The sequence below is a fragment of the Mytilus edulis genome, chromosome 6 (genome assembly GCF_963676685.1).
Source record: "Mytilus edulis chromosome 6, xbMytEdul2.2, whole genome shotgun sequence".
In the NCBI taxonomy this organism is placed as follows: domain Eukaryota; kingdom Metazoa; phylum Mollusca; class Bivalvia; order Mytilida; family Mytilidae; genus Mytilus; species Mytilus edulis.
Window position 1 is genome coordinate 18,060,637 of NC_092349.1, and position 26,566 is coordinate 18,087,202.

Consider the following 26,566-nt stretch of genomic DNA (forward strand, 5'->3'; position numbering starts at 1 on the left):
TATTTCAATATTTGGAACAATACTAAAACCTTATCAAAATACATGTACATTGCAGAATTGAAGTATTTCTAGGCATTTATAAACAGACGCCTGGCGCAAATACAAAATTTCAGTCCTGTTATCTATGATCAGTTTATTTACAACGACTGTGTCGATGCCACTGCTGGTGGATTTTTTTTTTATCCCCGATGGTAGTTAGCACTTCGGTGTTGACATGATTTTTTATTGATACAGTCATAATTATAAATGATTATTTTAAAACTTAGAATGTGTGAAATACTTAAGCTTTTCTACCTTATGAACAGATTACCTCAGCTGTATTTGCCAAAGACTTTTAGGAATTTTGGTCCCCAATGCTTAATGTTCGATCGTCACTATATTGACTTCTTTAAACGAAACGCGCGTATGGCATACATACAAAAATTCAATCCTGGTATCTATAAGTTTATTTATAAATTGGTAACATGTTCAGAAATACGCTTTCACCAGAAAAATTAGTGTAAACACAAAATATTTAATTAAATCTGTTAGTTTTTGGTAAAGCTTTAAAGCAGTTTCGAATTCCTAGTCCTATTGTGAAATAAATCCATTAACTATTGGTCCTATGTGTTTTTAAGTTTAATTCAAGAATGTGATAATGCCTATTACGCCAAGATTACAAATGCAAGATTTAATGTCAGCTAGATCTTTTTGACAAAATTGTCAAGCCCATTTTGTTGTATGGGTTTTAGTAATAATGAGGTATTAGAAAAGATACATTTAAAATTCTGTAAATTACTCTTAAATCTGAAATCCTCAACACCAAACTATATGGTTTACGGGGAATTAGGTCGCCATCCGGATGACATAGATAGAAAAGTTCGAGCAGTATTATTTTGGGCAAATTTGATATCCGGCACTTAACAAGCAAAATACTTCAAACTTTCTCGACATATGAATGTTAATTTTAACATACAGTCTAAATGGATTCTTTTTGTCAAAAAATATTTCAAGACTGTGGTTTCTCATATATATTTTCAAAATTTTATAGATAAAGATTGGTTAAAAACTGTTATAAAGCAAAGACTGTTCGGCCAGTTTCTTCAGAATTGGAACTCGCTAATTCAAAATTCGTCAAAAGCTATTAACTACAAAATTTTTAAGAAAAACTGGGAATTTGAGGAATATTTTAAAATTTTGAACTTTAAAATTGTCGTTGTTCTTTGTCGATTTCGAACGACCAATAACAAATTGCCGATTGAAACAGGAAGGTGGCAAAATGTATTGAGAAAAAAAACGTGTTTGCCATCTATGTAAAAATCGACAAATTGGTTACGAATATCACTATATATTGGAATGTACTTTTTTCGATCAAAAACGTACAGAGTATTTATCCTCCTATTTTGTAAATCGACATAATACATTCAATTTTTTTTCGGAACTAATATCGAGTACACGAAAACAAGTCCTGAAGAAACTTTTTTTATTTATAAACAAGAGGACCGTGAAATTAGGGTAAAAACTCTAATTTGGCATTAAAATTAGAAAGATCATATCATAGGGAACATGTGTACTAAGTTTGAAGTCGATTGGACTTCAAGTTCATCAAAAAATACCTTGACCAAAAACTTTAACTTGAAGCGGGACAGACGGACGGACGAACGAACGAACGGACGCACAGACCAGAAAACATAATGCTCCTTTACTATCGTAGGTGGGGCATACAAATATTAATACTTGTGTTTGTCCTCCTGGCTAGTGACTTCTGTAACCTCTCTCCTTCTTTTGTATATATTGTGAATAGTTATAATAATTGTTGTTATCTCTGTACTGATGTAATGCATTGGCTTTTGAGAATAACATATATAGATATATAACTTTAGGTCAGAATACAGTTTTCAATTAAGAGAGAGTATCTATATCACTGTAATTATGAAGTGTATCAATATTCGTTGGACAGGTAAACAAGTCAATGAACACAAAAATGGAAATATTCGGAATATCATGAAATGAAAAAAGTTTAAGACAACGTACATCGTGATGATAAGCATATCGTGTTTTGCATCTATGTGATCAAACGATCAGTAGTAAATTTGGCAATGAGGATTAAGACTAAACCGGGATGATGACATAATCAAAAGGTTCTTATGATACTGTTAAACTTAAAACAATTCGTGACAAACAACTATTAGTGATTCTACTCCATCGCCTTATCATTGACCTGTTCGTAATAATAAATTAACTGTTAACAAAACTTTAAATTTTTGAAATACTAAGACTTTTTTACCTCAGGAATAGGTTACCTTAGCTGTATTTGGCAAAACGTAAATAGATTTCTGGTCCTCAATGCTCTTCAACTTCGTACTTTATTTGGCCTTTTAAACATTTTTTGTTTCGAGCGTCACTGATGAGTCTTTTGTAGACAAAACGTGCGTCTGGCGTATATAAGTTTTTGTAATCCTGGTATCTATGCTTAGTTTATTGAAGTAGTGAGACTAATGATTATCCGTTGGTTACATTGCATTGCATGCACTGACACGTCTTATCTGTTATTAGTTAGAATCATAGTATCAATAGAGGGTATGCTACTTTTCAAGAATTTGATATCCATAGATTTGATTTGGGATGCGAGGAAACTGAAACAAAGTTGAAAGCTGTAAAACAAACGTTCTGTTAAACAAACAAGTCATCTTTACTAGTAAAATTATACTGATGATGTTGATGGACTGTTTAAAGTCTCAGGTAGTATTTGGCTATTTGCAAAGTAGAGAATGCTTTTTACAAATGGAAGCTTTGACATAAGAGAAAAATTCTATTTCATTCATTACTGTCTTTTGCAGAGTGCCTGTAACAAGTCAGTCGACATTTTTTCCAATGATAGTCTTTTATAGTTAAAGAACATGTTTCTTTCTTTTTCTCGTGTTTACATAAATATAAAAGCAAAACTAAACCAGAAAAAGTAATGAACTACTGAAAATAAGAAACTCATGTTCTAGTGAGATATATTTAAACCTTCAAATCATTATAATTCATGATGTCTACATTATAATAGTACTGATATAATCTTTTAAGAGTCACATGCATGTTTGCCATACTAATTCAATATGTTTAACTTTAGAACCTTTTCTTCAACTAGTTTACTATAATTGTTCAGATAGTTCAGATATTTGATTTATGAAACAATTACCCTGACAAAACACCCAGCTTTCATCAAGTATTTATTTTTATCATGCTTTGTATCTAATAGATTCATTGGATCTGAAAGTCGGTACACTACAATACCTTATTCATATGACCATTACTATCTCATATCTGCCAACACACCAGTTCTAAGAGGGTGGATCTTAATAAAATTGTTTTCAATTTAATTTTTGATTTTTTTTTAAAGCAGCGTCTTTGATAATGTCTCAGCAACAAAATTATTGTTTAAAGTGGTACCTAACACTACAGGGAGATAACTCAGTAAAATCATTTAAATGCTTTAATCATGTTGTATTGTTCAGGAAATATAAAGCTTCTCAACGATCAAAATTAGTGTTTGTCAAACTGCTATGTAGGTGTCATACCACCAATTAAAAGTCCCTATCTGTTCAACCAAATTTTATAATTTTCACAGCTTTCTAAATATTTTACCTTAAGTTTAACTTCATAGAAACCAGGCATATCCTGAATCGTACATGCATCAGCTTTCTACATGCCAATTTTCAACAGGTGTTTAAAATCATATAAAAAAGAAAAGGCCTTCCGAATAGAGGTACCACTAAAAATAACCCCTGGTTTTCTGGAAATCTTAAATTAGTATACTATGGAGTGCATTAATCCTCAATTTTGAATGCAAACTCATAAACAAGTAAATTTTAGCTCAAAATGGTCTCAATATATTTCTCTTTCACCAAACGTTTCATTTCTGCTAATTTGTTGGTTAGTTTAAGTAAACAATGACATCAAATGCACTATTTTTTGTCCGAGTAGGCCTACTTTCACATACGTTCTAAATTTGAGGGAGTAATTGGTGGTATGACACCTGTATCAAACCATTTTTTCCGAGAAAGTGATTGATTCATTTGTTTTGAATTTTTTGTATTTTTTACAAGGGTCAAAGTAAATATTTTGTCAAAATTTTATGAAAATTAGACGAGCCAAATTAATTTTTGTGAAGGTGTTGGGTACCACCTTAAAGTCAGAGGAGTGAATTTTTTAGTTGCAGTATCTCACTGAAACCTACATGTATGTAGTAATGAACCCTAAAAGCAGAATATTTGAAAGCCAATGATGAATAAGAACCTTAACAGTTGAAGATCTCTATGAAAAAAAAAATTATAACAAAATCCATTTATTGTCTACATTGCCTATAGGAGTTTGAAACTTTAGTTTCCAACTATTTACAAATTATTAACAATTTTCGAAGGTTTATTATATCCCATGTCAGAATCAAAAAGTAAAATAACAAAAATACCTAACTTGGAGGAAAATTGAAAACAGATAGTACCTAAGCAAATGGCAAAATCAAAAGCTCAAACACATCAAACACATGGATAACAACTGTCATATTCCTGACAAGCATTTTGTTATGTAGAAAAGGGTGGATTAAACCTGGTTTTATGTGTGAACAAAACAAAATGTAAAAAGTAAATTTTGACTACTGAGCATATGAAACAACACAGGACTGATAATCTACCAGCAACTAACTACACAGTATAAAACCACTGACACTCATACAAAGAAAATAAGTGAGTTTGGAGGAAAGGACATGGGGATAGCCTTTAATGTTTATAATATTTGTAAAGTTTTTTAAATAAAGGAATAATATATCTGCCTTATGCAAAGCTCGATCGTATTTTTATGCCTGGCTTTTGTTATTTTTGTAATTTTTTTGTTTATAGCTCTTTGTCTTCTGGCCTCCCAAATCACAGAAAAGACATTATTTGTTGAAATGAACATCTGGTGCAGAAAAATTGGTACTGTTATTGTTAATACAGTAAATTCATCTACACATTGCAACCAACAATTATATATAACATAACAAACAATTATATTTAATAAGTTTTATTTTACAAAAATAATAAATATAAAAAACATATTAAAAGTTACCATCAGGTGTTTTACATACAGTTGGATGTTGTCAATTTGAAACCCCTTTAAAATATTGATTTAACTGTCTCTTATCATATATTGGATGTTGCTGCAAAATAATTCATCCGAAACAGATAAACAAAATTTTATCTAGAGACAAATTATTCAGGTAGACTGCATCGCACAGAATGCATGACTTGCTACTAGTGAACACTGAATACTTTAGATCAAGTTTCAGTATCTACCAATAAATTTGGGAGAAAATAGGTAAGATTTTTATAACTATTATCATGCTAATCTGTCAAAACATGCAATCAGTTTTTCTCTTTTCAATCATGTTGTTTTTAAGAAGTCTGGTATAGAACTGGTTGTACCACATGCTGGATCATGACACATTACCCCATTCCCACCAACACTTGTTTCCCAACATTCAAAGTTCTGCTTTTTAAGCTCTATTTCTACAGTTTGTAATATTTCTTCTGTTGTTTCTAAAATTAGAAAAAAAAGTTAATTGTATTCCTGTCTAAAAGGTTGGTTACAGTCATCTTGTCTAATTCTACGGAATTTTTAATGTATTTAATGAAATCAACATGCCTTCATTAGCTAACATAATTGTTAACACAAATCATACCTAATATTCAAATTACTATATATTTTTTTTGGAGGTCTCAGATAAAGTCATGTTTGACACATCATTATGGTAAAAAAAAAAAGATTTGTGAAAATGAGTTCATACTTCTTATTTTGAAATGGATTTCTCTGAATTAAACTTTGTAAAGTAGTTTTTCAATGCATTAAAATTAATATTAATCCTTTCATATAACTTTTGAAGAATTGATAGCCATATTTTTGGCGAACTAATGCTCTTAGGACTTTGTTGATTTATGCCATTAAAATTGCCCTTATCATGTTTATGTCCTACGTCCTTTTGTGTCATTACAATTGACACTGTTTGGTTCTATAATTTTACTAATATGTGCTTGGACCATTGGTTATCCTGTTTGAATAGTGTTACACTAGGGCCGTTTATAGCTTGCTGTTCCCTCTGAGCCAAGGCTTTTTGTTGAAGGCCATACTTTGACATATAATTGTTAACTTTCTATACATTATTACTTGGATGGAGAGTTATCTCATACCACATCTTCTGATTTATATACTGTAAATTCAGAAATTATTGCGTGCATTTATTATTGCAATTTTCTGGTTTTAGACTGAAATGCAATATTGAGAAAAATCCTATTTAAATCATATAAAAATTACAAATGCGAGTTTAAATTGTTACGATTATAACTAGTCACTTGGATGGAGAGCTGTGTTGATGGCTCTCATACTACATCTTCATTTTTATATTTAGTGATGGTTGAGTGCTGCCACATACCTGGAGAAATCAAACAGAAAGCACAGCCACCACCTCCAGCTCCAGTCAGTTTACAATGGAGTCCATACTGTTGACATGTTTTACAAACACTTTCCAATGACGGGTGACTTACACCTAGAAACCTCAGTAAGTCATGATTCATATCTATCAAATCCTGTAATAAATATAAAAATTCAAGACAGAGTTATCTTCTCTTTGTTTTAGACTGTTTCACTCCCTTTGCTTAATCCTCACATATCTTAAGAGTGCATACAATTTATAATTGTCATTTTCATTTTACATATTTTTGTATGCTGCTGCAATCCCTGAGACAAATCATTGATGACCAAAACTAACAAAGACCATAAATGAACTAGATGATTACTGCTGCCAGAAAGCCACTGAAACAGAAAAATTCTCAAATAGCAATCAGAAAACTTTTAACTGATTATTTTGTAAATTGATCTAAGCATATCAGCAGCATTAGACATTCATTTAGTAATGATTGCAATGTGTTCTTTTCCCTCAATTTTATTTGTTAACAAACCTTCAATTTCTTATAACAGGAAGTGACATCACAATGGTTCCCTGTCATGTCTGATAAAACAGCTTCACATCTGCTAACTATGGCTTCCATAGAGTTTAACACTGGTGTTATAATATCTTCATACTGGAAGCAGAAATTTAATAAATATAACAAATAAATAAATAATAAGAGGTGATACACTTTTTACAAGTGCCATTCCTAACCTTCTCTTGTCTGGGTACACCCTTTTTCTAAATTCAAAATCAGCCAATCAAAATGATAAAATCTTTACCAATCATCTGAGCAATGTTATTGTAACCAAAAAATAATGACATTTTAAAACTTTTTATAACCTGCAATGCAAATTGAGACTGGCTGTGTGGTAACCTATATAAACACTTGCATTTTTCATATTATATTGCAATAGATAATCTCAAAATTATGTCAATTGTTCAACTATCACAATATTAAGCAATTGTGAAGGCAAAAATTTCTGAATTAACATTATTGTGGATTTAGCTATTTTTATGGGTATCAATCTTCATAGAATAAAAGAAAATTGTATTAAAGCAACTGTGGATTCATTATTATTATCGTTGGATACCAAATTTCCTGGGTTTTGGTGGGGACAGGTGAACCACTAATTTAAATGTTCAACGAATTACAAATTTTATCTAATGTTGTATGCAGACTTTTGCAAAACCAAGAAAATACATCTCCACGAAAAGGCAAGTTTTCTGCAATCCACACAAAGTGGTACCAACGAAAATAAATGAATCCACAGTTATACTTGAATTTGTGGTTTTTCAAAAGTCTGCACCCAATGCAAGCCTACAGATAAATTGTACTTTGTTTAATGTTTAAATTTGTGGTCCATCTCTACCCAGAAAATCCTAGAACAATGTCAGCAAATGAACATAAATGATTCAACAGTATACTGTAAACCAACTTATTTTCGCGAGCGATTTATTTTGGCAAATTTCGCGGATATAAATCGTTGCCAATATGTAAACCTTGGATCTTTCCTTATCAAACTTCATCAAGTAAATCAGAAAATCGCGAAATTATTTAGTCGCGAAGTGGTCAACATAGGGTAAAATGCGAAATAAAGTATCCGCGAAAATAAGTTGGTTTACAGTATTCTCTCATTATAGCCATTCCAGAGCAAGAAACTCTGTAATATTTAAACATTTGTAATAATTCCTTTCAACCTTTTCATTACTGTGGATTCATTATCATTCTTTGGGTACCAATTTTCATGGTTTTTGTGGGTACAGGTGAACCATAAATTCAAATCTTCAACCAATTACAAATTTTCTATAGGCTTTCTATACAGATATTGGAAAAACCACAAAATCAAATACCCACGAAAACGGGTTTTCCTCAATCCACGAAAAATAAATGAATCCACAGTAACGCATCATTTACCATTTGATATTTCCTTCTGACTCCTGCCACTAAATCTTTAGTACACCGTGGAATCTTTGTGTTGATCAATAATATTCTCAGATTTGGTATTCTACAACAAACACTTTAAATTCAGAATAGAATATGAGCATTTATCATGATTAGGTCTGTTTGAGTAAAAAAATTAGGTCTGTTTGGGTCGAAAATAAACAGACAGTCCCATGGTTATAATTCAAAAAGAGCAACTGACAAACAATAGTACACAAAGCACAACTTAAAACTGAGCAACATGAACCCCACCAAATACTGGGGGGAACTCAAATGAATTTACTGTTATTAGGAAATATTCACAATCACTATCAAACAAAATTTGGAGCTTGTTTATGCTTTTGTTTTGTGTAGAAATGTTTGTAGCCGTCTCATTCATGTTAATCGTAGAGGCTCCTTTTATGCAAATTCTTATTATAAATAGGTACTTTGTGTTGCATATTTATAATAAATTTTATGACATAATTTTCGAATTTCTATATATGTGGAAGATGCATTTAGTAATTTAATAATCATGAAAAAGAGGACCACACTACGACTTTGACGATTAAAACATTTCAATGGTCTTCTTTTACACAGAATTTCTAGAAGGATAAACCAGATAGTGATAGAGTCTTTAAACTTTCTGAGGGAAAAGTCAACTTTACCTTTAAGAGCCCTTTGCTCGATTGCTTTTATCCGGTTTATAATGGTGTTTTTCGTTCATCAATATCTTATTTTATTGTTTTAAACAGTACAGTTGTATATTAGTCAATATTTCAAGATGACAATGTAAGTTGGACTTCATGCAAGCAAATCAAATTGGTCAAGTTTGTGGACTTTTTAAATACTTTCTACCCAAAATTATAACCATAGAATATATACATTGTACTTCATATATATGAAAACTTACTTGTCTAGTTTGTGGACTGTTCCTGACTTCAGTTTAATTGCTTTACCTGGAATTGTAAAAAAAGAAGTCCTTTGTATGTTTTGGAAATCCAGTTTATCTAGTACAGAATGTTTTTATTTGTTGCTGAGCTTTTGTCATCTTAGTTTTCAAAATCATTGGATCATAATTTAGTCTCTTTCATGGCTATATTTTCTCTACCTTCTTAGTATGCACTGTAAACTAGATTTAAACTTGTTCATGAATGATGATTTTAATTGATTTTGTTCTTGAATCTTTATCAGCATATCTGTGCAGAGCTTACCATATGTTGCTATAGAATTGTCAATCCCAGAAGGTGTCCCATGATTCAATGTTTCACCCATGAATGCCCATTTATTTATAAGTTCAAGGTCATCAGACTTCCAAATATTATCACTGCCAGGTGCTGATACATTCCCAGTCAATATTAAAAATGCAGAGGACAAACAGACAGAAAATCCAGCAGATGAACCAAGTCCAGCTCCGATTGGCAGTTCTGATTTGACCTTTAGTTCAATTCCCTGCTTCCTGTAATGAATAAATAAATCTTATTTTTTCCTGCAATGTAATAAAAATAGCATTTAAATGTCATAATAAACTTGAGAATGGAAATGAGGAATGTGTCAAAGAGACAACAACTCGACCAAAGAGCGGAAAATAGCAGAGGTTTACACAAAACTTATACCTTGCAATTGTTTAATGCATTCCAAATTTAACATAACACACTCCAAATCAGTTAATTTGAACCTCAGATAAGTTTTATATTTCTTCTGGTCCCTTCAACTTCAACTTAACGAGATTTGAAAATATTATGATATCAAATATAAAGCACTTATAAGTTGACAATCTATTTTAGATCATGTTTATACGCCAATAAAATGTTTTGATTTGAATGTGTTGAATTGCTTGTCTTTTTTTTTAAAAACAATTATAAATTTTGTCCATTTTGAGTTTTCATAAGTTTGAATATCAATAAAATCATGAAAATATCAAATCAAAGCAAAAGGAATATAATTCTTTTCAATTTATGATACATATCCTTCATATGTAAATGGTGTGTATCTTTAAAATAAGAAGGATGAAATGTGAAATTATTTTTTTTTTTTATGGAAGAAAACAGCAACTATTTATGAATTATCTCCCTTGGTTCCATGGATTATGATATTTCTTTGAACCATTACTACTAATGAAACTTTCCTTGACACATTTTCAATTTCCATTCTCATTTTTATTTCCAATTATTTCTGAATTAAATAGGAAAACAATATAAATGTATTAGTCATAAATCATAGTTTGTTTTTTTTTAAATTTTAAACAGATTTTATTAATAATCAACTGTTACATCAATCCTAAGTTGTCCAGAAAAGCAACTAAGGGGCCCTGGTTTTTACAGTCTCGTTTGTTAGGGGAAAAGCAAATGAGAAATCATAGTTTGATTATACAAAAACACCAGAAATTGTGTGTACTGTACCTGTTCTTACACAAAGACAGATAGATGTAAAGGAATACTATGGAGGCTGTATTGTTGATTTCTGTTGCTCCACTTCCAGCTATTTTTTTCAACTGTTTAATCACATCTTCTGTTGGTGGATTGGGATTCAAAATTTCACAACCTAAAAGATGCATAAAAAGAATATGTCCCAAGTACACGGATGCCCCATACTCACTATCATTTTCTATGTTCAGTGGACCGTGAAAATGGGGTAAAAACTCTTATTTGGCATTCGTAAAGTAAAAATTGACGATAGACAGTTTTTAACTAGGTTGTTCCTGATCAGTTTTATTCTAATACCACTTCACATCCTTTAAACATGTTAAAGATTAAAACTTGTACCTTTCAATGTTCCTGGTAAAGGTAAAACAGGAATAAGGTTAATGTTATCATGAATTTCTAAAAAATGTGAATAGTTTGACAAAACTTTTATAACCTATTGTTTTTTATTATTAAAACAAGAGTTCCAAATGGTGAACATGGTGAAATTGAAATCATCCCTTCGTAAATTTTACAGACGCCATTACGAGTTGGTTGACCGTTATGGAATATCCCTTTCACGGATGATATCACATAAGTTCTTATGTCCTAACTACAATCCTGTTCCCTTTACACAAATGTGACCTATGGAATATGACTTTTTTGTAATAACATGAGGAACACGACGGGTGCCACAAGTGGAGCAGGATCTGCTTACACTTCCAGAGCACCTGAGATCCCCCCTGTCTCTGGTGGGGTTCGTGTTGCTTAGCCTTAATTTTCTATGTTGTGTCTTGTGTACTATTGTTTGTCTTTTTTAGCGATGGCATTTGAATGTTTGAATGTCATGAATGTCTCTCTGATATCCTTTTCCCCTCTTCTTTAACAATGACTGGAGAAAGTTAAAACATCATAATAACACCAAGTTATCAAAATGCATTCATAAAACCTAAAAGGTTTTATTTGTACTTGAATTTCTTGTCTCCAACTTGTCCAAGTCAGAATTTTCTCTCCAATAAAAATTTGCACAAGTTGATGTTTCCCCATATTTTATTTTATTCTCTCCTTTGAAAAATATTTAAAATTGGTAAATCAATAACATGAACTCCTCTAGAAAATTTCCCTCTTTACATTTAAAATTGTGCTAAGCTATCTTATGTGTTCATCATACATGTACATTACACCTATTTTTCAATACTAACATGACTAATACGACACTAAGAGCAGTCAGAAATGAGAAAAAAACACTTACCTTGTGAAAATTGAATTGAATTTACTTCTTCCAAGGACCATGACTGTGTTAGATCAATATCTGGGAAAACAAGTGATACCCTCTCATCTTTTGTTTGTGACAATTTTAGGTATGTTCTGATGTTCAAGCTACACGCTATGGCAGACTAAAATAAAGCAAAAACTTATCATTGTCATGATTATTATTCAGTCGAAAATCATAGTCAATGGGTCTGACATACTGAAAAATATTAGACAATGCTCTCATACATGTATCAATGCAGTAACAATAATTGCTCATTTAGTCAATCAACATTAATTCCAAATATAATTCTAATGCAACATCATTTGTAATGTTCAATTTGATTGAAATAATGTTATTTATTTTCATTTGTGAACGAGATACATGTATTGCTCTTTTCCCCTCCTTAAAACAGTTTTAGGCTTGACAAAAACAAGTTTAATATACATCTCCTCAAACTTTGTGATGTCCCACATAACTTTTCCTCAGTCATTCATGTGACATCGCTGATAATGCCTGCTCTCATCTCAAACCCTCTGGACTCTTCTTCTTTCTATACTGGGCAGGTAATTATCACACAATCAGACTATGTACAGTTAAAATCAAAATCATGTGAGTCATGTTAAAAACAAGTTGGTCCTTAGAAGCTGTATGTGCTGATTCTCTCCTTGAAGGAATCAGCTGTCAGGACTTTGGGATTGAGTGTTTTAAGCTCTGGATTTCGGGATTGACCCTTTCAGGATCCAGGAATTCTTTTTTTTCGAATTTCAGCATGTCAGGATTTAAATGTATTTAAATTCTGGATCTCTGGAATTCGGGATCAGGACCCCATCTAACACCCACCCCCTCCCCCCTAAATACATGTAGTCACAGGAAGGTGTCAAAGCAAAAATTTAAAATAGCCCTCTAACCTAGACTTCATAATTGTGTCCCAGAAAATAAAAACAAATTATAGCCTTGCCAGACGTTATAATTATTACAAATGGTCAATATAAATTATCCGTGTTTCTTTTCCAATGTTGACGGAAGTGATCCAGGAAGTACCGAAGTATGTCACGTGGTAATTCGGCATACCGTAAACAAGTTCCGAGGACAGCATAAAATAATAATTTATTTATATATATACGAATGCATTTATATATAAGATTGGTACTTTTTTATTGTTATCATATCTAAAATGCTTAATTTATAAAAATGTCCGAAATTCCCCGTTGTCCGATTTTCCCCATCTTTACCCTAGCTGCGGCCATGCTCTAGCTGCGGAACCGTAGCTCTTAGGTCCTTATGTTATTTTTTGACTATTTGCAGACCTATGGTCCGCAAATAGTCAAAAAAATAACATAAGGACCTAAGAGCTACGGTTCCGCAGCTAGCCATGCTCTAACTCAAATAAATAATTTATAAAAATAAACAGATGAATGGATTTCAAATTCGTTACCCGGCCATAGACAACTGAATGTTCTCCATGTAAAATTATCTTTCCCGGTGCAGATACTATAATTTCTGTCATCTTTGAACCATGTTTATCATCTAACAATTTCTTTCTGTTTCACGTGGTTTTGTTTGTTTTTAATTTGCGGTACTCTCAAAGCAAGGGGAGGGAAGCAACAGTTTTGTTGGCTGAATGCATTTCCTGTAAAACAGAGTCAAAACAGAATGTCAAAATTTGTGTCCTCAATGTTAAGATTTACATCTACTGTTACAAAAACTGTTGTTACTAGATCATTGTAAGTATGTCCAGAAATATGTACTCAGATATAGATATGCAAATGGTTTGTTTTAGGTTCATGTGGATTTTTTGGCGAAAAATGGCTGTGTTTATGTAAGCTCTCGAGATGTTTCGGCCTTATGTCGTTTCGGCCATTCATGAATCCATGACAACTCGCCCCTCTTTTTCAACAAGTCGCCTTTATGTTCAAAAACTATCACAAATCGCCCTCTTTTTTACCAACTCGCCCTACTGTCTAAAAAATTAACCCAACTGGTATGAACTGTATATGGAAGAAGAAGAAGAAGAAGAACTCTTGTTTTATCCAACTGGCCCCACTTATGAACAGGGTTTAACCGTTAAATCCCATTGAAAATAGGTCTGACAAATTGCCCCACTTACATGCTATACTAAGTTAGTATTAGACTGTCCTTGTACTTATGAAAAAGGATGCATTCTTGTCGAATATAGGTCTGCCAACTCATTGCACTTATGAGTTAAATGAATACTTATGAAAACCTTAGAATTTTTTTTGCATTTTGATTTTTTTCTCTGCCTCATAGGTAGTTACGGCCCTGGTAGTGGCCATTAAGTTTTACCCTTGTCTGTCTATAAATCCCTTGTACCGTCCCCCCTCTCTACTTCCATCCATCAGTATGTCCTAAAGTTGGTTTTCGTTCTCTAACTTCAGTTTGCCTTTACCAAATGTTATGAATGTTATACACAATGCTGAGGGAGGTTAGGAGGGTTCCTGATCCCAAAATCCCAAGCTTAAAAATACAAAATCCTGAGGTCCTGAATTCAAATAAATTTCAATCCCAACATCCCGAAAAAACATTAAAAAAATTTTAAAAAACCAATTCCCGGATCCCAAAAGGATCAATCCTGGAAGGGTCAATTCTGAAATCCAGAGCTTAAAAACACGCGATCCAGGAGTCCCGATAAAGGTCCTATCCCCCCTCAATGCTTATTACTACAGAACACAGATCAAGTTTGAATTTTGCAGGGGTTAAAAAATCCACTAGCCCGACGCCCGGGACTACAGCATTTAGGCCTCGGGCAACCAAAACTTGTAACCCAATATGCCCGACGGACTAGTAACAAAAAATTCTTGGCGTTTCCAAAATAGAAAGTGGAATATCCCCTCATCACTATTCTATCTTAGCCAATCAGATTCGACTACGTCATCCCGGATTCCCAGAATTTGAACTGATTTTGTACAAGTTTTAGAATAGAACAAATAACTCGGGGTGGATCCCGTACTTTCAATATCGATTTGTCAGTACAGGGGGTTGTACATTGCTTATGCAACCAGAGAAATATAATGTAACCGGATTGTACCTCCTTTTGAATAATTTATTGCACTATAAATGTGAATCCCTTTTGACAGCAGAAACCTGACTTTTGTCAGATATAAATTTGTAACATGTGCACATGTTATGGACGCTATTTTGTTTTGTTTACAAACTGTGAAGAAGCCTCCAGAACCATGACCTAAACATTAACAGTCTTCAGAAAACTTAAACTTGATGCAATAATATTTTATCAATCATGATTATCTTCACTGATTTAATGAATTCGATTTTTAAAGAAATGAAATTTATAACAAACACAATTTCAGTTATGAGACTGTGCTCAGTTTGTAATCTATTTATAGCCCACAATTAGCTTACCTATGATAAATGTAAATATGGATATTATTGTACTTCGTTTATAAAACAATTACAAAAGACACAAACTATGAATGGTGATATTTACATGTATCCAGATAAATATTTGAGGTCATCTGATTTATTTTAATAAATAGAATTTTTAAACTGAAAACAAATATGAGCATTACATATAACCAGCTTATAATTCTTTTACACAAACGTGATGATGTATCTGATAAAAATCACTCCAATCTTTTTATACATGTATAACCATGTATATATATAGCAGTGGTCAAGACTTGTACCATCTCGGGATTTGTTCAACTCATTATTACAGAATAGTAAATAAATATTCAATTGTCGATTAATTGAATATATTTGATAATGGGATAGTTTTTTGCTGACAAAAGTTTTGGGCATCCAATTTGCAAAAATCTACTGTACAATGGATAAAAATTGTTAAGTTTATAGAATTCATTTAATTGTAGCAAACTCTGAATTTGTAAGGCATACTCGGGTTAGCAGGTCAGTTTTGTTGGGCTACTAGTTCTTCCATCAGGGCTAGTAAAATCCTGATACCAATTAGCCCTGGGCTAGTGAGCTATAACAAAATTTTTTAACCCCTGATTTTGGTGATGTCACTTTAACCGTTCTAGAGTTATGCCTCTTTAGGCCAACTAAAATTAATTAGTAGATTTTCATCCAAATTTTTGAAAAAAATTGGGCGGGTGGGAGGATTTTATTTTTTAAATTTTATTTCTTATGAAACCCTCGTCACGAGTTCTTCATACCCCGGGGTATATGCTAGTGGAAAGCAAGCTTGTATAATGTACATGCTGTATAAGGAATTCTACACTATTTTTTAAACTCTTAAATAAAAATCCCTGATTGGCAACTACTGTTATACATGTAATTGCCGCTTTAGAAACCTATGTATAGTATATACATCAAAAAGAAGAGAAATGCTCTCTTCAGTTGGGTTATACCTACACCAAATTTTTTTTGCTTTCTAAGCAATGGTTTGTAGTCCCTATAAAATCAATAAAATGTATTGGTATAATTGTATGCAACACAAGTATTATGAGTACAGAATAAAATGTAAACTCAGTGTTGAAAGTAATTATGATGTAAAACATGAATTTAACCAAAAAGTAGTTGTTGTTTAATGACTAAATTGAGGGTATTGGGACAGTTACAGAGGGTGTTTGCTGTTTGTCAACAAAAACAACAGACAAGGGCTTGTTATAATTAAAATGCGTGTTTGTCGACTTTTTTTCTCCTCAATATACGGTCATACATCAAACAAGTTCGTGCTTGTGTCAATTTGTTTAATCAAGTCATGTTTTTTGAACCAATTTGTTCTACGATTCTTGGGCTTTGGATATATCATTCACAGTCCAAATTTCCTAACACAAAGTCATTGTATAAATAAAAAAAACAACAACACGGTTTTCGATTCACTTTATGTGACTACCGCAATTTGCGATCAAGGACAAGGCGTTTTACTTGTATATCAAATATTTTATGCCCTTCTCGTTATCAATCTCTATTCTCGATAGACGATGTTGTCATCATAGAGCAGCAGCATATGTCGACTTAATCATTTTCGTTAGATTACTCGAAGAAACACAAAAACGAAATTTGAAACAGGAAGTTTTGAATGAAACGAAATTATCGAAGGTTCCCGGTAACGGACATGAACAAAATCCGGAAATCGTATTTTTATTAAATAAAAAAAATCGGGGCGGGACGATTTCAGAGGGGCGGGCGGGGATGAAAATCTAGCAATTAATTTTAATTGGCCTTATATAAAAAAAAAAAAAAAGCTGAATTATTTGTTTATGTTTTCTAACTGTAGTTTGCCTCAAGGAATTGCTATGAAACTCATATACACAATGCTTATTTTCTTAAAATACAGATCATGCCTCAACCAAATGCCAAATGCCATAAAAACTTGTTCACAACATTTTTTTTTTTTGCACAATGCATGCTTACCACAAAATACAGAAGTTTGAATTTTGAGTTACATGTATCACTAAATTTTCTAGAGTTATGCCCCTTTACAAACGGAAAAATTGCTGAATTTTTAGTTTCTGTTCTCTAAATTAATTTTGTATCAAACAAATTTTATAAAACTTATATGTTATATACAATTATACTTATTAACACAAAACTCAGAACAAATTTGGATACAAGGCCACTTTTGCTGTTCTAATCTGTTTTTACAGGTTATTCATTCCCTTAATAGATGATCATGGGTCACAAATCATTGTTTAATTCATTAATTCAAATAGATAGGTCAATCACAATTTGATTTAATAGAAGAAATTTCATATACTGTATTTCAGCAACACAATTCGCAATTTTACCAAATGTTTTACGATGTAAACTTAAATGACAAAAAGATAAAACATGTTAAAACCATGATAAAGTTTTTAAAAATCATCTTTCCATTTGTAATCGTCATTTCACTTGTAACCTGTAATAAATTTTAAATTAAAAAATATAAGCAAGCCCATTGCTTTACATTATATAGACTAAGTACATACCTTTTCATCATGTTCATAGACCAAGCTAAATATAATTTCACTAATTTATTTATCGTGAAATTTTATCCTGATTAATAGAAAATAAGGTAAGTGAAAAACAGTTACATTTTTGAAGTGCGTTGTTTTCAGATTATGAGATACATGTATGAGTAGGTAGACATATTGTAACATCACTGCAGTAATGGAGGAATCGGAGTACGAGGACATATTCAACTATACAAATTTCCAAGAATATCGTATTGGCTTAACAGAGAATCAAAAAAGAAAGATAAGAAACAGAGTGAGAGATTTTATGGTGAAAAATGGACAACTCTATTATATAAAAGATACACCTGACGAAAGACTAGTGATTACAAAAGACAAAAAGGACAGCATAATTAAATTATGTCATGTTGGAACTGGTCCTAGTCATTTAGGTAGAAACAAGACAATTAGCAAGATATCTGACAGCTATTATTGGTTAGGTATTGTTAAAGATGTTACCGATTTTGTGAAAACATGTCTGCAATGTCAAAACGAAAACAAAAAGACCACAAAGACTTGTCATGCTTGTCACTGTCAGGAAATAATGCCTGAACATGTGACTATCAAAAGAGAATGGAATGACGATGGGATAGATTTGATTAGTCCATTTCTTCAGAGTGACGAAATATCATTATCTTCTGGTGGTTTTAAGTAAGTAATATGAAAACTTCATACTGTAAATTAAGAAATAATTGTGTGCATCAGTTATTGTGATTTTTGCAGAATGGACAAAAATGCCAGATTAATTACTGTAACATATGTAATGTCAGAAATTATTACGTGCATTTATTAATATTGGGGTTTTCTCATTTAAGGTGGTACCTAACACTTTCACTAAAATCAATTTGGCTCGTTTAATTTTCATAAAATTTTGACAAAGTATTTACTTTGACCCTTTGACAAAAATATAAAAATTTCAAAAAATTTGAAACAACCATTTTATCAGAAAAATTACACTTGTTATATAGCAGTTTGACAAACACTAATTTTGATCATTGAGAAGCTTAATATTCCCTTAAAAACACAACGTCATTAAAACATTTAGGTGATTTTACAGAGTTATCTCCCTGTAGTGTTAGGTACCACCTTAAGACTTAAATGTGATTTTAATTTTTATGATTTTTAGAAAAATCATGTTTTATTCATATATAAAATATTTCAATATGAAAGGTAAAATTATTGTGTTTACAACTCTGTCGCATTTTTCGCAATAATAAAAATCTCGCGATAATTTCTGAAATTACAGTATTACAATTTGTGGAAAAACTGCATACCGATATAATTATTATACTGTGAGATATCGTCATGATCAGAATGCGATTTCTTATTGTTGTGATTCTCACCCATTTGCATTATTAACATTTACAATAATAAAAACCCACAATAATTTCTGAATTTACAGTACACAAAAGCTGTGATGCAACAAAAATATCACTGAAAACTCCAAAAGTCTTAAATATTGGCATAAATAATTTGTGCAAAGTGATAACATGTATATGTATATGGTGCACAGCATTTATATATATGCATTTTATATAAAATATTTTACAGCTGAATAGCATTTATCTTTTGGTGTGAAATATTTAATATCTATTTAATTCATGAAAGTTCTCATTTGATATAATATATAAAGAGAAAAGTAACAATTTCACTATGTTATTCTAGAATACAGCATCCTTAAAATGAAAATCTATAGTTACCGCCCACTGAGATCAAATGGCTAATGACACTATAAATGTCACTGTGTGGGCCATATTAAGTGTTTGTTAATTTTATCATCTGCCATGTCTGCAGGGCCAAATAAAAGTGCACAGCAAAATAATGTTTAATTAGTTTTTAATAATAAATGATATGCATTTTAAATTTATTAACCTACATGTAGGTCAAGCAGACTCATGCTATGCCTTCAAACTATTGCTAATGCCCAGGTTTGTCTGTACTCAGAGTACAAATTTGAGGTGTAAAACACAGCCATTTTAGCCATAGGCTAAGGTCCACATGAACCATATTATTACATACATTGTGTATATATACATGTACATATGCATAGATAAAAATACAATGGTACATGTACACCACATATATATAGTGATACAGCAAGATTTCAAATCTCATAACTATGCTATTGTGTATTATATAATTTCGTTTTTTCAGTTCCTCAGATGCACCAAAGATAAAAATACCAAAGATTTATACAAAAACTGGGGATAAAGGTATGCACACTATGTACACTATAATATAACAGCTTTATATTCTTTATTTATTAAAAAAATTCATTATTATTTATATATAACCATGCATGATAATATTGAATTTCATGAACTACAATGGTCACAGCTGTTACTATTTCAAAATCCTTTACAAATGATCTTTTTTTCAGTGAATTAAGTGTACATCATACCACATCTTCATATATCTATTGTTACAACTTTATATATGATGAAAGTTTTTAATTACCTTGACTGACTATACAGCTCTTACACAGTCGACTCTGGCTTGCACCTTTAGGAGCATTTAGATAATTTTAATTTTTACCATAAAGTTTATAGTTTAGAATGATAAATAAGAAAAAAACCTTTTATCAATAAAAGTAATTGTGAATAAAAATTTATATGCGCTATAGACACAGCTATATATATTGTATGCTACAGGGGTTGAAGTCATAAAACTTTGCTCAGTGCTTGGAGCACAAAAATCTTGCTCGAAACATGAAATCCAGCATTTTGATTGGTTGATTTTTTAGTACGAGAACAAAAAACTGACTCGAAAGTTTTATGACCGCAAGGCCTGGTCTTTAACATTTAAATCTTTTTTCTTTTTTTTCAGGAACATCTGCTTTATACACTGGTGAGAGGAGATCTAAAGATGATATGATATTCAGTGCCTTGGGCACTACAGATGAATTGTCATCAGCAATAGGGTATGAACAGAAACAAAATATAGTATAAAATGTTTTTACAAAAATACAAAAAAATCTAAGGTAAATTCAGAACCGAAGAAAAACTTATACTGTTTATTTATAAATATTCATTGATTTTGTGGGTACAGGGGAACAACAAATTGAAACTTAAAAAAATAAAAATTATCTAAAGGAATGTATGTAGACTTGGCCAAAATAACAAAATTAGATATCCAAGAAAATGCAAATTTCCCTTAATCAATGAAAATTGCTACTCATATAATTAATAAATGCAGATTAATGATTAGGTAATATGTAACACCAAATGATGATTGATATGGAAAAACTGTCATATAAATCCTGTTTTGGATTTTTTCCCCTCTAAAAAAATAGAAAATATTGTTGGTTGAAACTATAACCTTGTTTTATAGCTAGCTAAACATCCCACTCATATGACAGTGGTTTATAGTTTCGCTTAAGTGACAAAATTGCATGAGCATGTTAGAGTATGTCCAATATGTGAAAATGTGTTTGTAGGATTGCAGCAGAATATTGTACAGAATCCAGTATACCAGTCACAGACAGGTTACATGAGGTATTATCAGAAATTATCATCACATAAAAAAAATGTATTTCGTGCAAATGTATACCATGTCTACTATTAAGGAGGGGTGAAATAAACAGATGGACATTTGAAGATTGCAAATAAACTGACAAAGCCATGGCTAGAAAATAAAAAGACAAGCAGACAAATAATAGTACACAAGCCACAACATAGCTTATAGTGAACTAAAGACTAAGCAACACAAATCCCACCAAAAAACTAGCTGTAATAAAAAGTTGATGGCTCATATTTTTCATGCTTTTAGTTTATTTAACAATTAATCTATAGTATTTGATTTAAGAAATGGAGATGTGGTTTGATTGAGACAACTATCAACCAGAGTTTAAATTATGTAAAAGTTGGCAAATATAGATCACCTTACAGTTGTCTTTGTTTATGTAATTTATACATGTTTCTCGTTCCTCTTTTTAGACCGTTGGTTTTCCTGTTTGAATGGTTTTACACTAGTCATTTTGGGGTCCTTTATAGCTTGTTGTTCGGTGTGAGCCAAGGCTCCATGTTGAAGGCCATACATTGACCTATAATGGTTTACTTTTTTTTAAATTGTTATTTGGATGGAGAGTTGTCTCATTGGCACTAACACCACATCTTCCTATATCTATTTAACAATGAGAAAAAAAACCTCCTGCATAGCAAGCTATTAAAGACCCTGACATGCCAAATAAAAACCAATTCAAAGAAGAAAAACAACAGCCTGATATATCTTAAATTTATGATTAATTTTATCTAACTTTTTACAGATCTTTTGGACCTAGTAAGGCTTAGGGTTTTGTAAGGATCTAAATTTTGACAGACGTAATGTGTCTCAAGGTAGTTGGGGTTGTGTAAAGCGTCACTTTAATTATTTGAACTTTGACCTAATTTTGTTTTTGTTATACTTAACTGTATTCATATGAGTTTTATTTTACAGGTACAATGTGCCTTACAAGATTTAGGGTCCTGTATAGCTACACCTTATTCATCTGCAAGAGAAGCCCATCTTAGTAAGTTAAGTAAATAAGATATGTACCTTGTACAACTCATAACTTTTTGAATTGACAGTTTCATGTTATCAACAATATTTCATAAAACAATGTAAACAATTATATCAACATTTATGCTCTGAATGACTCTCTTGACTTGATTATATATAATTCACATTACTGTAAATTCAGAAATTATTGCGATTTTTTCATTCTAGACTAAAATGCAATTATAATTTTTGCAATATTGGGAAAAATCCTGTTAAATTTATATAAAAAAAAAGCAGATGTAAACAACATAAATGCTTGATCACTGTTTAATTTACTGCTATGTTAAAACGCACTAATGACTTTAAATACATTTGTAAAAGTTGTCTCCCATATACCAGGTCTACCCCCTTAAGTATGATAAAAACGTGTCTAGGTAAGGTCAAATGCAGATTATAACATTCTGTGGATTCATTATTATTCATGGAATATCAATTTTGGTGGATTTCCCTGGTGAAGGAGAACCACAAATTCAAATGTTCAACGGTTTACAAGTGTTCTATAGGCTTGTATGCGGACTTTGGCAAAACCAGGAAATTATCAATGAAAATACAATGTTTACTAAATCCAGGAAATAAATGAATCCACAGTTGCATACATAAAATTTGGCTTAGTGTGACCACATGCTACCAGTGTCAGTAACTTCTTGACTGGCATTTATGAAATAAATATTCACAACAGTTAAAATGATTTATATAAATTACAAGCTTAATTCTGTAGTTGTGTTAGCAATAATTAATATTGGTTATTTTTTCCAGGAAAGACCACCTTTAGTGATAAATATGTGGCAGATTTAGAAAATTGGATTGATGAATACACTGCAGAGTTACCTCCTCTTACTAATTTTATCTTGCCAGTAAGTTTTTACTTCTGTTAAACTTTATACTATTACTATGCTTATCTTAACTTTATATAATAAGAATTTAAAAATATGGGAACACAGATGTAAGACAACAATTCAAAAACCTAATTATCATGAATTTATTTATTTTTGTGGGTACCAATTTTCGTATTTTCAGAAAGACTCGATTTTTTGTTAATAATTGACACCATGTATCATTGGTACAGCGGATATAGCTGTATAGGTTTTTCGAAGTGGGAAAAGCTATATTCCGTACACACATTTAACTATTTACCATTCAGAAGGATTTATGTGATCAGCTATACAGCGTATACAAGGCTTCTTTTGAGAAATAAAATATCGATAAATAACATATATGTATGAAAGATTTCAATGCCAATTATTGAAACAGCTATACATATTACGCACACACAGTGGCCTTCTATCAGAAAAAAGAGTTGCAATGAATAAAGAATCATATGGGATGAGACAAGCATCAACTTCTTTGACAAGTATTTGCACATGTTTTAAGTAAGCGTTCTTGATTTAGGAAAAAATTCAGACTTCTCTAATCATCAACCTACAACCAAATCATTTCTTAAAACAACAATTATCTTTACATTGTAGTAAACATTGATATTGTGTAAACAAAACAAAGATTTTCATACCGTGTCAGAAGAAAAATTGATCATGACCGCTTGGTTATTAGTTCCTATATCCACTGTACCGATGATACATGGTGATTAATTTCATGGTTTTACCAATGTCTGCACACAAGCCTACAGGACATTAGTGATACTTTAAACATATAAATTCAGGATTCTCTTGGAATACAATTAAAGAATAGAGAATAATTGGAAAACAAACTAAGAATAGAGAAATATGGCCTTAAACAAGAATAATGCACAGCCATCCACCACTGAAATCTCTTAGCATTACAATAGACATTTTTTGTAGCTTGAAAGATCTCAGAAAACTATATGTCAAAAAGTAAGATCTTGAGTAAATCTTTCAGTACTAGGGAAAAAGGATAATTGAGTTATCTTTCTTGGAACTGTATTTGTTTTTGATTTTTTTTTGTACATTCTGATATTATTATGATTGTAGTCAGGAGGAAAGTCAGCCACACATATGCACCTAGCAAGATCTATCTGTAGGCGAGCTGAAAGAAGGTAAATTTCTCACTTAATAACTTAGAAATTCACACCTATAGGTCACAATGAGCAAAGTTAATATGCTTGTTTAGTCTTGAAAAGTTTAATTTTTTTTTTCATCAACTCCATCTTTTAGAAATAGAAAATAAATTATAAACTTTGGAAGGGAGATTTGCTTTGAATATTTTTTCTGTATGTTTTGTTTTAAGTTAAATATTGAAACCAAAAGTCAAAAGAGTTATGACAAAATATCTGGTAATTTTTCAGGGTAATACTGTCAGTGTTTTCTATGTTTCAGATACTGTAAATTTATTCGAATTATTGCGTTTATTTATTATTATGAATTTTGAAAGGTCAAATATGGGATAATGATAAATGTTTATGCTTAGTGGGTCTTTTTTTTGCAGCTTGACACCATTAATTAGAGCTGAAGAAATTGGTCCTGAACCCTTAAAGTATTTAAACAGGTATTAATTGATTTCCTAAGCTGGTATATAAGAATGTGGCTTTAAGTGTTTTAAACAACAATGCAGAGATAATACATGTAATATGAACAGTTTGTCAAACCAAAATAGCAACACATGAACATAAAACAAAAAGTATAAAAAAAAGACACATTCAATTTAAGTTGATGAAAAATGGACAGAATAAAAAAGGAACCACACTTTCCGGAAACAAGAGAAGTCATTTTCTATTAAAAGATCTATATACCGATATGCATAATTTTTCCCTCTAAGGGTCCATTATTCTTCTGTTAGATGATTCCTGTAACATAAATCAGCTGTTATCATTTTGTTTATTAGGATTCCAACCAGTCAGTTCCAAATAGTTATCAAAGGTACCAGGATTATAATTTAGTACACCAGACGCGCGTTTCATCTTCATAAGACTCATCAGTGACACTCATATCAAAATATTTATAAAGCCAAACAAGTACAAAGTTGAAGAGCATTGAGCATTTCCAAAGGCTGATTCAGAAATTTTTATAAGAGGGGACCAACTGACTGGCTTGACAGGGCTTGGGTCCTGCTTCAATTATTCCTTATATAATCAAACAAATCTTTTCCAGAAAAAGGGGAGGGGGTGGTTGCCCACCTCTAAATCAGCTTCTAAGTCTAAATCTGCAGTGTCTTTTTTGATAAAAATCTTGATTTAGCGATTTCATATCATTTCTCAATTTATGAATCTTTGAATGTTTTACATTATAATGGAAGATTGATTTTCTAAAGTAAGAATGCCTTTATCAAATCTTGATTTTGCTTTAATTTTGAAAGGCATGCATGAATACTGAATTTATTTATTGAAATATTTTTTTGCTGGAGTTTATTTTATTAACACATTGACTCCCCGAATTATCATGATTATCTGTGTGATATTTTATGTCTCAATAATAGTATTTCTGTTATAAATGACTGTTCACCTTTCAGGTTAAGTGACTTTTTATTTACAACAGCCAGATATGCTGCTATGAAGGAAGGAAGAGAAGAAATTATTTACAGAAGAATACATGCAGATGAAAAATAGACATAATTCGCTTTAATGTCATCTGACGATATATATGATAATGTTAAATTAGTCATGTAATTGTTTGTAAATAAAGTATATTTATTGTTTTTTAAAACATTTTTTTTCCTCATGGCTCATAATTGTGAACTTTATAAGACAATTTGTTTTGGATTTTTAATTTCAACAAAAAAGTAATAAACATCAAAAGTTTACCAAAACTTATAAATAAACAAATAAATGACAACCAACCCTGTAGTAAATGACTGATACTTTTGATGAAAATGAAAAGCCAGGTATCATGACGTTCTGAGCATTTTAGACTTGTCTGATTGTCTCCATTTACAGCCGTTTTCTAGATATAAGATAAGTTTCTTGCATTGTCACTAATTCTTTAATTTTTTTTGCATGGTTATTGACCAGAAGAATAACAAGAATCATTTCTCAAATTTGGTTCTAATTTGCGAAGAGGTAAAATATATTTCCAATAGATAAAAGAATCAATTCTAAAAATAAATTTAATTTTCCTCATTTTGAAATTGTTTAGAATAAATAAAATGCATATCTTTCCAGGTGCA

The 26,566-nt window shown here is 31.3% G+C and overlaps 2 protein-coding genes across 4 annotated transcripts; one reads left to right on the plus strand and one right to left on the minus strand.

Moving 5' to 3' along the window:
- Nucleotides 1-4,994: 4,994 nt before the first annotated feature.
- LOC139527270 (mevalonate kinase-like) lies at nucleotides 4,995-13,603 on the minus strand. Its single transcript, XM_071322615.1, has 9 exons — nucleotides 13,462-13,603; nucleotides 12,024-12,168; nucleotides 10,772-10,913; nucleotides 9,584-9,828; nucleotides 9,283-9,328; nucleotides 8,364-8,454; nucleotides 6,957-7,079; nucleotides 6,431-6,584; nucleotides 4,995-5,540 (listed from the first exon to the last, which is right to left on the minus strand). The coding sequence occupies exons 1-9, from the start codon at nucleotides 13,531-13,533 to the stop codon at nucleotides 5,386-5,388; spliced, it is 1,173 nt and encodes a 390-aa protein (XP_071178716.1). The 5' UTR covers nucleotides 13,534-13,603; the 3' UTR covers nucleotides 4,995-5,385.
- Nucleotides 13,604-13,617: 14 nt separating this feature from the next.
- Nucleotides 13,618-26,106, plus strand: LOC139527271 (corrinoid adenosyltransferase MMAB-like). 3 transcript variants are annotated; one of them, XM_071322616.1, is made up of 10 exons: nucleotides 13,618-13,750; nucleotides 18,062-18,607; nucleotides 20,111-20,169; nucleotides 20,783-20,876; nucleotides 21,393-21,450; nucleotides 22,391-22,463; nucleotides 23,249-23,346; nucleotides 24,439-24,503; nucleotides 24,893-24,952; nucleotides 25,913-26,106. In XM_071322616.1, the coding sequence occupies exons 2-10, from the start codon at nucleotides 18,114-18,116 to the stop codon at nucleotides 26,007-26,009; spliced, it is 1,098 nt and encodes a 365-aa protein (XP_071178717.1). In that variant the 5' UTR covers nucleotides 13,618-13,750; nucleotides 18,062-18,113; the 3' UTR covers nucleotides 26,010-26,106. The 3 variants fall into 3 exon arrangements, with proteins under 3 accessions (XP_071178717.1, XP_071178719.1, XP_071178718.1); XM_071322617.1 differs by lacking the exon at nucleotides 13,618-13,750 and adding an exon at nucleotides 17,612-17,681; XM_071322618.1 differs by lacking the exon at nucleotides 18,062-18,607 and having other exon boundaries at nucleotides 13,624-13,750.
- Nucleotides 26,107-26,566: the final 460 nt, after the last annotated feature.

What these genes read in the sequence shown, in the direction of transcription:
- LOC139527270 (XM_071322615.1), bottom strand. Translation starts at nt 13,533, where the DNA reads ATGACAGAAATTATAGTATCTGCACCGGGAAAGATAATTTTACATGGA. An exon ending in TCAGAAGGAAATATCAAATG is followed by an intron (nt 7,080 to 8,363) that starts GTAAATGATGCG and finishes TTCTGCTTCCAG; the next exon opens with TATGAAGATATTATAACACC. An exon ending in TTTCTGTTTGATTTCTCCAG is followed by an intron (nt 5,541 to 6,430) that starts GTATGTGGCAGC and finishes TTCTAATTTTAG; the next exon opens with AAACAACAGAAGAAATATTA.
- LOC139527271 (XM_071322616.1), top strand. Translation starts at nt 18,114, where the DNA reads ATGGAGGAATCGGAGTACGAGGACATATTCAACTATACAAATTTCCAA. An exon ending in TTATCTTCTGGTGGTTTTAA is followed by an intron (nt 18,608 to 20,110) that starts GTAAGTAATATG and finishes TCGTTTTTTCAG; the next exon opens with TTCCTCAGATGCACCAAAGA. An exon ending in TTACTAATTTTATCTTGCCA is followed by an intron (nt 23,347 to 24,438) that starts GTAAGTTTTTAC and finishes TTATGATTGTAG; the next exon opens with TCAGGAGGAAAGTCAGCCAC.